The sequence below is a fragment of the Mytilus galloprovincialis genome, chromosome 12 (genome assembly GCF_965363235.1).
Source record: "Mytilus galloprovincialis chromosome 12, xbMytGall1.hap1.1, whole genome shotgun sequence".
Taxonomy (NCBI): Eukaryota; Metazoa; Mollusca; class Bivalvia; order Mytilida; family Mytilidae; genus Mytilus; species Mytilus galloprovincialis.
Window position 1 is genome coordinate 15,282,946 of NC_134849.1, and position 14,983 is coordinate 15,297,928.

A 14,983-nucleotide genomic window follows, 5' to 3' on the forward strand; every position below is an offset into this window, starting at 1 on the left:
GTAATTTACACATGTTTAAACCGACTACGATCCGTAGTCAACGACGCCTTTTTTTCGGAACACGCAAACCCCACGTTTCTGGACTCTTCTTGGCTTCAAAAATATGACCCGCAATGTCTACATCTTATACTGCAATGTTTTTGTGAACATTAATATGAATTCTATAAGTGTTTATCCTATAAATCCTTAAATCGGACAGAACAGAGAGGAATCAATAGGTTAACTGGGGATCGATACGTGACGCGTGGAGATCCTCGGATTTTATTGGACAATTAACTGGTTCATATTTAATAAGTGTCGCATAAGTAATGACATCAAAAATGTTGAAAGGACGATGCATTCTCATCGATGGAGGTCATAAACCATAGACAATGTGAGCTAATTTTACACCGTATCTCCTTCATGAACTGGCAGACTGTGTTAAAATGAGAAAATCTTGGCTAATATTGTGTCAGTTACATCTATCGCATCCCCAGCAGCAGAATCCGAGACGAGCATCGTAGTTCGTCAGGATGACAACTAGACGACCATCCCTGCCTCCTATGCCAGACCTCAGCCATCTAGACGAGGCAGAGAGGAAGATTATTGAGGATGTTATCAGGAGACAACAAGAGGAGGAGGATAAAGAACAAGATATGATTAGGTATACAAATCAGTCTGTTTAGACGGCCATATTGGGGGTCTCAAAAGGAAAAAGAGGGGGAGGGTGTAGGTTTTGTCCTCTTGATTTTTATCCATGTAAGATAGCCATACTTTGTGATATAAAAGCACAGTTCAATGGTTTTAAGGTCTACATTTTTTTACTAGTAAAATTGTATAAAATACAGTCAAAACATCACAAAAATAACACATTAATGTCCGAAGTAGTCTTGTATGGAGTACATGTATGTAGAACCTACTTATTTTCAGAAAAGATAACAATGTTTCCAACCATCAGATTACTACAGAATAATCTTATAAAATCGTTCAAAAATATAAAATTACTGTGTATAACAATACGATTTAAGATTTAAGATCAAATGCATTATAGTACTTGAAATCATTATTTAGTAAACAAATGTACATTTAAGTTAATCGAGCAACATGTTTTGATGTAAGATAAACCAAGGATTTGTGAAGTCTTACAATACAAATGCTTCGATAAACAGAACAAATGTTTTTTTCATCTCCCTTGTAATATATTAAACAATCAGCTGCCTGATAACACTGTAAACCTACTTTTATTTCAGTGGATGTAATTTCAGGTACATGTAGTTCAATTTCTTCCTCACCTTAGCATGTCTAGTGAAAATATGTCATTTAATTTTTTACACAGAAGTTAATTAGTATATTTTTTCATTATCATGATTATGTTTATGAGAAAAAAGTACATGCATTGCTTTAAAGGATTCACTGCCTAAGCAATTTCTCTAATGTCTTTCACTGGTAATATTGCCGCCAATATCACACACCTTTATGATGCCAATTACCATATAGAAGGTATCAATCTATATATATCATGTATATCTTTAATATGTAAAAAATGTATCCCTGCTCTATTAAAGTTGCAAGCACTTTTAGAATCATCATTCTGAAAGGAAGTTTAAGACTATTTATGTTCTGCAAGTAGGTAATCCTAATTCCTGTACAACTGATCAACTTATCACATGGATTTTAATTTTATAAAAATTTTGTGCAGTATACATGGTATAAGATCAAATTTTTCACCTGTTCCCTCAACATGCTCAACATGTGCATTTAGTGATGGATGTGACTATGACTACATTTTAGTCATGTGGTGATGGAAGTCACATGACAGATTCAACTAACTTCCTATCCTGAACTGGCCTCTTGCAACGTTGCATTATCTGGTATACTGTTAAGAGGATATAGCATGAGTGCTAATGAGAGAACTCTCCATCCAAGTCATAATGTATAAAAAGTTAACAATTGATATAGGTCTGTGATTCCCAATGCCTGCCTAAAAGGGAATTTAGGTTTCTTCAAATAAAAACTAACCACTACAACATACTAATTGTACATGTATGTGTAAATTGTGGAATTAAAAACTAAACATTAAATATTCCTCCTGCCTTGTCACTTCGAAGAGACAAGAAAATATCAATGAATTTTAGAAATTCTAATTCAAACTGATGTATATATTCAGAAATGATTGGATCAAATTGTAATGTAGGACTGATGAATTATGTATCCATCAAAATCATATGATAGTACATGTATTTAAAGAAAAGCTCTAATTACAAAAATGTACCATGATCACAAGTACATGTAATGTCACTATAGACAAATGATAAAAAGTTACAAGAATTTAAAATACAACTTCTAATTTATCATGTGTATGTACATTAATTTGTACATGTATACCGGTATGTATTTCTTATTCTTTCACATTTTTGCAATGAATGCAACAAAAAAAGTATTTTATTGAAAAATTAGATTCTACAATTTATAATTTTTTCTTACACATATATATGCATGCTCTCTATTCATGATAATGACTAAAATTTAAAAAAAAACAACAGGTCAAAAAAATTAGCATTTATCACAGTTACTCCTAGTTTAAAATGTACTAGTACATGTATGTAAGTGCTTTATAATAAAAGCAACAATTATATTTATTATTCAGTCCAGATTTGTAAATTTATATAAAAATTCAATTAACTTTCACTTTAAACATTTAAATAGTGTCAAAACTTTGATAAGGCACTAACTGTAATTGAATGGTTTACATAAAAATGAAGAGGTGTGGATTGCCTATTAAGGAGGAAATAATAAGACAGCAGTTACAGGTTTAAAAGACAATAGTACAGACAAAGGTGTCATCAAATTATAGGAAAGCTAATTTTGTTAAGCATACTTCAATACAGTGAAACCTGGTTAACCAAAAACCTGTATAAACCAAATTTTTAAAGCACCATCATATCAAATTGTATGCGTTATGAACCTGATAAAACCGGTTATCGGCCAAAACCGAACAAAATCTTAAGTCCCTAAGAGGTTCGGTTTAAACAGGTTTCACTGTATTACATTTTCTTATGACATAAATGAAAACAGTACTGCAGACTTATGTTGAAGGTTTCCTTATAAATCTATCCTATTTCGTACGTCTTAATTTTTCTATCTTTTAGTTTTTATCGGTACTTTCAGTAGTGAATCATTATACAATAACAAGTAATGAAATCTTCTTATGATAAACCAGTCGTCAAGCCAAAAACTTGTAAAAAATAAAGTAATTCCTATATAGCTACATGACTTACTTATCCTATCTTTACTATGTTTTAGAGGAAAGATAAATAGTACCGCAATTTGATTGGTAGCATCCAAGTCTGTCAAAAAGGGCAATTTTTAAATGCTGAGTAAAGCTGAAAAATGAAGCAGTAAAACAGCCAGGACGAACTCTGGTATCTGCTATGAAATGGCCTTCTATACACTTTAATGACAAAAAACAGAATAGATACATTTAGCTATGCTAAACTTCATCCAACACATATCATGTATATGGAACTTATATCTTATATTGAAGCACTGTCAAGACTGTTGAACCCCGCTCGTTCAGGTGCACTTGACTTCAGTCTTAATTGATTATCAGTTTTCCTATCAAAGGTCGGTCGTTTTCTTCGGTCACTCTGGCTTCCTCCACCAATAAAAACTGGTCGCCACAAAATAGCCTAATTGTGGTGCTTAAAAGTGGCATTAAAACACCAAAAATAAAAAAAATAAAATCTTATCTTGAAGTGTTATGTTGACTGTCAAACTTTGTGCTGGGCAGATTTTCAAATACAATAACTTATTATCTCCCCCTTCACCCTGAGATCATTAACATTAGAATAATTATGTACAATGATTGGTTCTGGTACCCACATGTTCAAATAGAGAATCTGTCCAAAAAACACATTCATCAAAATAGTTTCTGTTCAACATCATTTTTATGCTTTTCCCCCAAACTAAGAAAAAAAAATTTGTTTGCCTAGTCAAACAAATGTTATATTTTAGATTGATTAATGTATTGACTTTATAATAGATCAGCTTCTGGATTTGAGATAGACAATTTAAGAATCTTTGGCACTTTCCAGTAAATTTCTTTTGTAACAATGCATATTTTATTATGTCACAGTACATGTAAAATACAAACCAATTGTTCGATGACATCATTTACATTTACACGTCGATTGACCTCAGGTTGACTCGAATGTAAATCATTAATTCTTAAATAAAAAACAAGGTAAGTTTGGTATACATGCAGTACATTTTTTGCATTGAAATAGAACATCCAAACTATTTACTCTGTCCATGTATTATGTATATTACATTACATTTTCTGCCAAGTAATGTGATCAAGTACCGGGTATTTTCTTGTTTCTAGTGGCTGCCCACATGGGTTGACCTGTTGTGTCCCCACGGTGGTCTACATGAGTTATGTCCCATGGTTAACTTCATGGTGAGTTATTTCACCTAGTTGTTTAAATGAGTTGTGTCTAATGGTTTATATGCCCCACCTATGATAGTAGAGGGGCATTATGTTTTCTGGTATGTGTGTCTGTTTGTCCATCCATTTGTCTGTCTGTCCCGCTTCAGGTTAAAGTTTTTGGTCAAGGTAGTTTTTGATTAAGTTGGAGTCGAATCAACTTGAAACTTAGTAGACATGTTCCCTATAATATTATCTTTCTAATTTAAGGTGGTACCCAACAATTTAACTAAAATTAATTTGGCTCGTTTAATTTTCATAAAATTTTGACTTGATCCTTTGAAAAAAATATAAAAATTTCAAAAAATTTGAACCAACTATTTTGTCAGAAATATTACACTGCTTATATAGCAATTTGACAAACACTAATTTTGATCATTGAGAAGCTAAATATTCCCTTAACAACAAAACGTCATTAAAACGTTCTGCTGATTTTACAGAGTTATCTCCCTGTAGTGTTAGGTACCACCTTAAATGCGATATTTGATTTTTGACCCCAACTTTACAGCCAACTGAACATAGAAAATGATAGTGCAAGTAGGGCATCTGTGAACTACGTATATGGACACATTCTTCTTTATATATATATATTAAAAGATCTAAATACTAAATTTTTCATTCTGCTAATGGTTGCTACAATTTGATGAAGATTTCATACAGAAACATCCTAAACAGTAGAGAAAGACATGAACTTGTGCAATTTGTGTCTGTTTATATTCGAAGCCCCAAATACCAATTCTGAATTCTCATTAATGGTGTAGAGGTATGGAGGTTCAAGATAGACCAACCGTGTGAGGGCTGTATAGCCAGTCAAGGTCGTAATAAAAACTCCATCATCAGAGGTTCAAGTTTGTAGTAATTGTAGTAAAGTTATGTTGCATTAAGTGGATCTGGCAGCATCAATATATAATTTTCACTGAACTACATGTAGAATATATTTTTGTTTAGGTGCCAGCTGAATGCCTGCGAGTCTGGGTGTGGGATTTTCTTGCTGTGTTAAGGAGGCTCGAGGGTATAAAAATTTCAGAAAAAAATTAAACATTTGTTTTTCTTTACAAATTTTATTTATTACCTTTTGTAGTTGTTATTTTATCATATGGTACAAAAATCATTCAAAACAATCAATTCGTGTTGGCCCAAGATGACTTTTAAAATGAATACATCATTGAAAAAGTTCCAAATTATCTCCCTTTGGTGGAAAAATGCCATTTTTTGGCTTTAAAATTGAAATATCTTTTTTAACTCATCGGTGACCTATATTTTTTAATATAATTTCCATATAAGCTGTACTTAAACTAAATTATTGTAAAATTTGAGCGAGTTCTGTAATAAATTTCCTTTTTTTATTTCGATATTAACTTTATTTCTCCTATTACTTCAACAGAAAAAAAACACCTTTACAAAAATGTATGCTTCTTTCGAAGGCAGATTGTGAGCGAAAATGAACAGTGACCCCACTTTTTTATTTAATTTTTCTATTAACTATAAGATAAAGTTCATTTATAGAAAAATATAGAGAAATCCTATATAAATGATTTAGACCCGCGAACCCCCTTAAAGACCATTGGTGGTCTTCAGCTGTTTTCTGCTTTTTGGTCAGTTTGTTGCATTCATTGTTTCTTTAACAGATTCCCCGTTGCTATTCTCAATTTTGATATTAATATATCAGTTTGTCATATTATCTTTCATCACTTATTTTTCATTGGTCATAACCATCAAGACATCAGATGTACATGTACAAATTTACAGTAAGATCATTTAATGATGACTCAGCATATTCAAATGAAAATGAGTGGCTTTATATGAAAAGTAGATAACTTTAACTTCCCCTGTGCAGATTCCGAAAGAACATGCATCTGTTTTACATTGTAAAAACCTAGACATATAGCCACTGATTATTTGATACTCTAAATGGAGCCACCCATGATGTCCAATGTTCTCTGCACTACAAAAATATACCTACAAGTATAGCCATTGGTTATCTGATACCCTTAATGGAGCCTCTGATGATATCTAATGTTCTCTATACATTACAAAATATCTAGAAGTTTAGCCATTGACTATTTGATACATTTTATTGAGCCTCTGATCAATGATATCCAATGTTCTCTGCACTACAAAATACCCAGAAGTTTCGCCATTTATCATATGATACCCTTATGTGGCCTCCAATGATATCCAATGTCAGTCTGCACTACAAAATACCTAGAAGTATATAGCAATTGATATATATACCCTTACTGGAGCCATCTATCATATCCAATTTTCTCTGCAATTTAGCCATTGCTTACATGTAATTTTCTCTGAAATTTAGCCATTGCTTACATGTATTTGATACCCTTAATGGAGCCTCGGAAGATATCCAAAGTCTTTGTACTAAAATGTACCTAGAAGTTTCTCCATTGATTATTTGATACCCTTATGGAGCCTAGAAGTATAGCCATTGATATACCCTTATTGGAGCCTTCTATGATATCCAATGTTCTCTGCACTAAAAAATATATCAATTGATTATTTGATACCCTAATGGAGCCTCTGACGATATATATCCCATGTTCTCTGCACTACAAAATACTTAGAAGCATAATCATTGATTATTTGCTACCCTTATAGAACCTCTGATGATATCCAATGTTCTTTGCACTACAAATGTACCTAGAAGTATGGCCATTGATTTTTTTATACCCTTATGGAGCCTCTGATTATATCCAACTTAATACCTAGAAGTTTCACCATTGATTATTTGCTACCCTTATAGAGCCTCTGATGTTCTATTGATTATTTGTATCAATATCTAGCTCTCTAGTGTATTGGTGTATTAGAGCTTGTAAGAGAATACTCTATATTAAATACTATATAAATATTTATATTACAGTACATAACTGGGGTTTTCACTCAAAAAATCATTTTTACTGGTGTGAAGTTGCATGACCACTTTGAAACATATATATGGTATTCGATGGTAATTGGGGAATTGATAGTTCTGAGATAAGACCTTGTCAAATTATATCTATTGAATATATAAAGAGATATTTGTGAGCGAATCATGAATGCCGCAATAACCAGTATTTTGTGTGAAAAATTACCACTTAAAGTGATTTTTTACAGAATTTTATTGTTTGCATTGTAATTCTACTTCCCTATAATAAAGTCATTATAATTGGACAAACAGTGACGATATTCTCATGTTATAATTTACCGATTCTTAAATATTGGATTTTTCTTTTTTGATTGTGTAATAGTGTGAATATACATATAGTATGTGTGTAGAGAATTTATCCATTAAGAGTTGACCTATGGCAGCGTATGGTTTAAAAATCTTTTTTTTCCCTCATCTCAGCCAGAATTAGGTTGTGGATTAACTATCCATCAGAGAAATTCATGTATTTTATCAATGAGTAAAAGATAGATCATTGATACCTAAGCTGTGCTGCTCACTAAAACAATTAAGTAGACAACTCTTAAGAGGTGCACCACACTGACACAGAATTCCACAATTAAATGCAGATTGCCTGAAAATTAAAATGGCAATCAAAAAATTATACACAGCTCAAAAAAGTATTAAAAATATCAGTATGTTATTACAATGCGTACCTCCTTAAATGCAGAACACAGCTAATGTGCTTTAAAGGAATACGGACAGTTCTTGTCCAAAATATGCCAGTACATTTTCTTTTACTAACAAGGCGTTTCAAATTTCCTACCCTTTAATAACTCTGAATTAACATAGATATACTATAAGAAGATGTTGTATGTCAGTGCCAATGAGACAACTCTCCATCCAAGTTACAATTTGGACCATACCAATTTTTTAAAACCAAAAATTGTAATGCAACTTGGGTTACTGTTCACCAATCAAAATAATTCAGTATATCAGCTTCTCAAAATATTACTCAGAATGCATTAGATTCTGAAAAATTGGATTGAGTAAGCCAGCAGTCTGTGTCAAACTATTTTTAAGGGTTTGACTGACCGAAAGAGATATTTGAACTTTTCTACAATATATTCAACCAAAATGTTTTAAAAGTTCTGTCTGACCGAATGATTTTTTATCTGACATTTTGTTGGTCAGACACAGTTTGGGGTACACTGAGTCAGAGTCCTATTCATTAAACTTGCTACAGTAGCTATAGGAATCTCTAAATTCTGTACAAAAAGAAATATTTGCAATTCTGTTTTGTCATTTTAGGCAGATGAAGCTGGATTTGGACACTTATGCTCAGTCTGTTGGTAAAATCTCTGAGGAGGCCAAGAAAGTTGGAGGACCTCAACAAGACACTGGTGCAGTGTGTCAGATATGTCATAAAACCAAATTTGCTGACGGAGTTGGACATAGATGTCACTACTGTCAGTTGAGGTCATGTGCAAGATGTGGTGGGCGCATTGCCTTGAAACAGAAGGTTTGTATTTGTAACTATGTTTTGTAATTATGTAACACCACCTTGGAAGAGTTGGCATTCTTTGAAATGTAATGTATTCATTAACATTCCATATGAAGAGTCGGCTCAATTTCTCTTTATTATATGTTTTGTATTCTGTAAAATCCATTTGGTAAGGGTTAGCTCCCTTTATATTCATTGCATGTTTAATATTCTGTAAAATCTGATGGTAAGGGTTAATTATAGCTCCCTTTTTGCTTCCATGTATTGTAGAACTTACCTGCTGATACCATCATAATATTTAAAAATAAGATAAATTATAAAGCAAAATGTTGTAAAATCTAAATGCCTTGTATTGATCTAGATTTTGAAATAAGCAAACTTTAAAGTTATGGTGAACTTTTAACTTTTTGAAGCACAATCAATATATAGCATATAGGTATAAGTACTTTATGATGCCTTTATGTTATATTGGTGAAATGAGATATATAAATCGTGAGAGACATGAGACTGTTGTTAATGGTGATAAAAAGACATTACGCCCTCTCCCCCCCCCTGGATCCCCTACTGATAAGATCTATCCGTCGCGCAGTAAAAGCATTAGTCTTTTTCTTGTGTAGTTGTATTCTTATCGGGGCCTTTTATAGCTCACTATGCTTTATGGGCTTTGCTCATTGTTGAAGGCTGTACGGTGACCTATAGTTGTTAATGTCTGTGTTATTTTGGTCTTTTGTGGATAGTTGTCTCATTGGCAATCATACCACATCTTCTTTTTTATATTTGTCAATTTGGAAATTTTTCAAATAGTTCATTTGCATATTACCGACTTTTGACTAAAGGATATATATTTTTCGACAGGTTTCCTTCTTTGTGGTTGGACATCAGGGTACTTGGTCAAGTAAGAGCAACATAAATTAGTAAATTCAAGATTTTAATCGGTACAATTTGACGGAAAGTTAACTGTTTAAATGCCTTCTATACCTGACTTAATCTGACATCTTAAAATTATAATTTTCGCCAAAATTGTGCTGATTATATATTTGATTTTACTTCTTTTGGTCACTCATAATTGACCCGAGTACCAGGATGTCTTACCACAGAGTAGGTTACCTGTCAAAAAAATATGAATTCCGGGTCAAAAGTCGATAATATGATAATGGTCTTTTACACACCATATTCCTTCTTCCCTTGTGATGTCATTGATGATTCTAGTTAGGAATATTAATATAATTAATAAAATAGACATTAGGTAAATCAATTTGGACTTTTGATATTTGTCTTAAAATACGATGAATCAGTAACTGTTATTCTTTCAATGAAATTGAGTCTCTGTAGAGTGTTGCATCATATTAACATGTTACAACACAACAAAAATAATAAATAAATTGTTGGGTATAAATTTACAGTTAACGAGTAATTATAATAAGATTTGTTCTCTCGGTATTTCTCATCAATTAATTATTTACAAAAAATGAATAAAATATTCACCGTTTGTTTATTGGAAAATATGTAATCTGTTAGCAAATATTTCCAATTTCAATTTCTTTGTCAAGGTATGAATAATGCTTGTGTGAAAAATGTAAAAAAATAAATTCTGACTTCAGTTGTAATATATTTAAAATATATATGCATGGTTGGAAAATGTAAAATTTATTTGTAAAAGGTTTAGAAAAGGGAAATTATTTCTAAAATTACTGTGACCTCATGTTTATACTCTATATTTCAGTGGTCGTCGTTTGTTTATGTGTTGCCTTTTGGTTTTTAGCTCACTTGGCCCACAAGTGAGCTTTTCCTATCACTTTGCGTCCGGCGTCCGGCGTCCGTCGTCGTGGTCGTCATCCGTCGTCGTCGTCCGTCGTCGTTAACTTTTACAAAAATCTTCTCCTCTGAAACTGCTGGGCCAAATTAAACCAAACTTGGCCACAATCATCATTGGGGTATCTAGTTTAAAAAATGTGTGGCGTGACCCCGCCTACCAACCAAGATGGCCACCATGGCTAAAAATAGATCATAGGGGTAAAATGCAGTTTTTGGCTTATAACTCAAAAACCAAAGCATTTTGAGCAAATCTGACACGGGGGTAAAATTGTTTATCAGGTCAAGATCTATCTGCCCTGAAATTTTCAGATGAATCAGACAATCGGTTGTTGGGTTGCTGCCCCTGAATATGTAATTTTAAGGAAATTTTGCTGTTTTTGGTTATTATCTTGAATATTATTATAGATAAAGATAAACTGTAAACAGCAATAATGTTCAGCAAAGGAAGATTTACAAATAAGTCAACATGACCGAAATGGTCAATTGACCCCTTTAGGAGTTATTGCCCTTTATAGTCAATTTTCAACCATTTTTCGTAAATCTTAGTCATCTTTTAGAAAAATCTTCTTCTCTGAAACTACTGGGCCAAATTAAACCAAACATGGCCACAATCATCATTGGGGTATCTAGTTTGAAAAATGTGTCCGGTGACCCGGTCAACCAACCAAGATGGCCGTCATGGCTAAAAATAGAACATGGGGGTAAAATGCAGTTTTTGGCTTATTAACTCAAAAACCAAAGCATTTTGAGCAAATCTGACATGGGGTATATTGTTCATCAGGTCAAAATCTATCTGCCCTGAAATTTTCAGATGAATCGGACAACCTGTTGTTGGGTTGCTGCCCCTGAATTGGTAATTTTAAGGAAATTTTGCTGTTTTTGGTTATTATCTTGAATATTATTATAGATAGAGATAAACTGTAAACAGCAATAATGTACAGCAAAGTAAGACCTAAAAAGAAGTCAACATGACCAAAATGGTCAATTGACCCCTAAGGAGTTATTGCCCTTTATATAGTCATTTTTTTTTAACAATTTTCACAAAATTTGTAAAATTTTACTAACATTTTCCACTGTAACTACTGGGTCAAGTTCATTATAGATAGAGAAAATTGTAAGCAGCAAGAATGTTCAGTAAAGTAAGATCTATAAACACATCACCATCACCAAACCACAATTTTGTCTTGAATCCATCTGTGTCCTTTGTTTAGTATTCACAGACCAAGGTGAGCGACACAGGCTCTTTAGAGCCTCTAGTTTGTTCTTGTTTTGAACATAAATAAGGCTGTTAGTTTTCTTGTTTGAATTGTTTTATATTGTCATTTATAGCTGACTGTGGGGTAAGGGCTTTGCTCAATTCTGGATCAGACTGTACAGTTACCTATAGTTGTTAATTTGTGTGTCATTTTGGTCTCTTGCGGAGAGTTTTCTCATATGCAATCATACCACATCTTCATTTTTTATATCTAATATATGAAGTCTATGAGTAAACCAGAATTAGTCCTCAGGTTTCTCCATATAATACAAGTCTGCAACTTTAATACTTGAAAGTACATTGCAATTGTCAAGTATGGAATCTTTTTTTTTTCAAATAAAATCACAGTGAAACTTATATATAATCATAAACATTTGAGATGAAAAAATACAATACTTTTATTTTTGATTTCATTTATTGTGATCTGATATTTTTTTTTAAAACAGAATTCCCAGAAAACTAAACATAAAATGTTTCAAAAACAATTAAAACATGGTTCAAAAATGTCAATTCGTTTATTCCTTTGCTGTTAAAATTAATTTTGTGCTTTTATGAATTCTGTCACTCTATCGTACATGGAACAGCTCTCGTGGGAGTCTGCTTGAGTTTTTATATTATATACATATTGCTTTGAATTCAAAAATAGGTCATTTGTCTTCACGTTTTTTTTTAAAGCTTGTCTGGGTAAAAGTCTCCTTTCACTGTTATGTGATCTTGCATGATAAGTGATGAAAAATGCATGAGATTTAAGTCTCACGGGAGAGATGCCAACTCTCATAAATTGTTTCAGTTTTAATATGCAGTGCATTCAACACATGGTAATGATGTGACTTGCAATTTAATACCCGTAGATCAAATCTTATGATGAATGAATGTGTAATATTAATTTATTCTATTTGCCAATAGACTTTTAATGCCGGTTTATATTGTTTTTCGACAGGTTACCTATGACATCCTGGTACTTGATCAATTAAGAGCAACATTAAGAAGTAACATCAAACATTTAATCGGTACAATTCTTGGGGAAAATAGACTGTTTTATATTTTCTTTACACGGCAAACTCATTGGAAAATAGTAAAATTTCCCCTCAAATCACACCAATTAAATGTCTGATTGTTACTTCTTTATGTTGCTCTCAATTGACTGAGTACCAGGATGTTGTAGGTAAACTGTCGAAAAATAATATAAACCGGAGTCAAGAGTCGGTAATATGAAAATAGTTTATTACAGATTTGATTCTTTTATTACACACTTTTAACACAAGTTAGTTCCCTTTGCTAATTGTAGACTGGTTCTGAACTGGACAAAATTTGCTGCTGTTCATTCATAGCATGCTTTAGTTGAGAGTGATATATTGTAACCAATAAAATCAAGTTTTTATAAAAAAATTAGTATCAGAATCAAAATGTTTTAGCTTAACAAAAGATTAAAATGTAATCAAAAGATTTGAAAAACTTTAATATTACACATGTGATTTAGAGATGAATTAATATGCTTCTTTAGCAAGCTCTTAATTGTCAATTAAACTTTATGTGTCTCCTTAGGGAAACCACTTTTTCAAATGGATCTAAACTTACAAGGTCAATTATGGAATTTACAAATATACATTATATAATTTATCTGATCTATAAGGTTTTTAATATCTGGTATGGACATCCTGGTACAAAGTCCAGTACGAGCAACAAAAAAAAGTAAATTTGTTCATGTAATCGGTGCAATTTTTTTTTTGGGGGGGGGGAGGGGGGAAAGATTACTGTTTTCTGATGATTTTGTCGTGATCAATATTGTAGATAAAAAATTTGTCTTTTTATTATGCCAAATTTTTTCCAGTTTTTATTTTTCTACCATTGAATCATATTTGTTTACTATATAATTGTCAAGTTACACCATTTGGAAATTTGAAAATATCTTTGGGAAAAGTCTTAAAAAATGGATATTTTAACATATTATTTTTAAGGCTGTATCAAAGTTGATTCTGATCATAAATTTCAGAGTATTGAAGAATAATGATAATGAAGAATTTAATTAAGCATTTTGTTTCTTATGTAAACATTCCTACTTCTTTACCCTGTATATATGTATATGCTTACCAAAATGTTATTATATATATGTGTGTGTTGGTGTTGGTCTTATTTTTCCTTCTTTCTTCTTTCTTTCTGGACATCTAGCCGACCAAACCTGGAATGGAAGAACCTAAACCTGTACAAAGCTCATCTACTGCTAGTGTAAGTTTTTTCCCTAGATATGCATGAGTTTGACAGAGTTGTTATGCATGAGTTATCTCCCATTGATGACAGAGTTATCTCCCTTTATTTACTTCAATAATGATGCATCAGTTTATAAAACAAATTTCCAGATTCTTAATTGAATGTTTTTACTAAATTCTGAGTAGAGTGTTGCACAAAAAAGATAATTTAACACTTTTTCGGGCAAAGACGACCGTTTGCTATAAATCTGTAAAAAAAACAAACAATTTGACAGTTGCATTACAATTGAGGTTGAAATAGGATGCATGATGGATATATATAAAATCTGTTTAGAAGTTGTTTTGATGTACTTTTGTAATATTACTTCCAAAATGTCATTTATATTGTATTCTATACTAAATTTCATCGAAAACTTCAAAAATCTGAATTATTTGCAATGCATTTATAATAATGTGATTATCAGCTATAATGGGGCAAATTTTTTTATGGGTAAAAAAATGGATATAAAAAATTGATACCATATTATTGATATGCACTAATAAGCATTTAGTGAAATGAAAACTTTAAATTAATCTTACTCATCATGTCCATTGTTCAGTAATTGAATTTATAAATGCAGGTAAGAGTTCCTGAATTTAATACATGCAATATTGGTTCCTGATAAAAGACCCTTCAATATCATCTAGACATGTTCAATTCAATATGTTGAGTGTAGGGTGACCAATTTTAATTTGTTGAATAAATCATAAAGTATAGGAAAATGTGTCATGAATATCATGTGGGTTGCCAACTATGATTCGATCATCAAATTTATTTTTATTATTAAAGTTGATTTCAAGGAATTAAGGGCCAGTCAGT

General features: G+C 31.9%; 1 protein-coding gene across 12 annotated transcripts in view; it reads left to right on the forward strand.

Moving 5' to 3' along the window:
- The window catches only part of LOC143054378 (regulating synaptic membrane exocytosis protein 2-like), a 62,913-nt gene continuing 47,930 nt past the window's right edge, over positions 1-14,983 (forward strand). For 3 of the 12 annotated variants that reach the window (XM_076227386.1, XM_076227389.1, XM_076227382.1), the window contains exons 1-3: positions 1-643; positions 8,655-8,865; positions 14,087-14,143. In XM_076227386.1, the coding sequence (XP_076083501.1) occupies positions 513-643; positions 8,655-8,865; positions 14,087-14,143 (399 nt within the window). In that variant the 5' untranslated portion in view covers positions 1-512. The remainder of the gene's footprint in view (positions 644-8,654; positions 8,866-14,086; positions 14,144-14,983) is intronic. The other 9 variants (XM_076227388.1, XM_076227383.1, XM_076227390.1 and 6 more) reach the window with 7 other exon arrangements.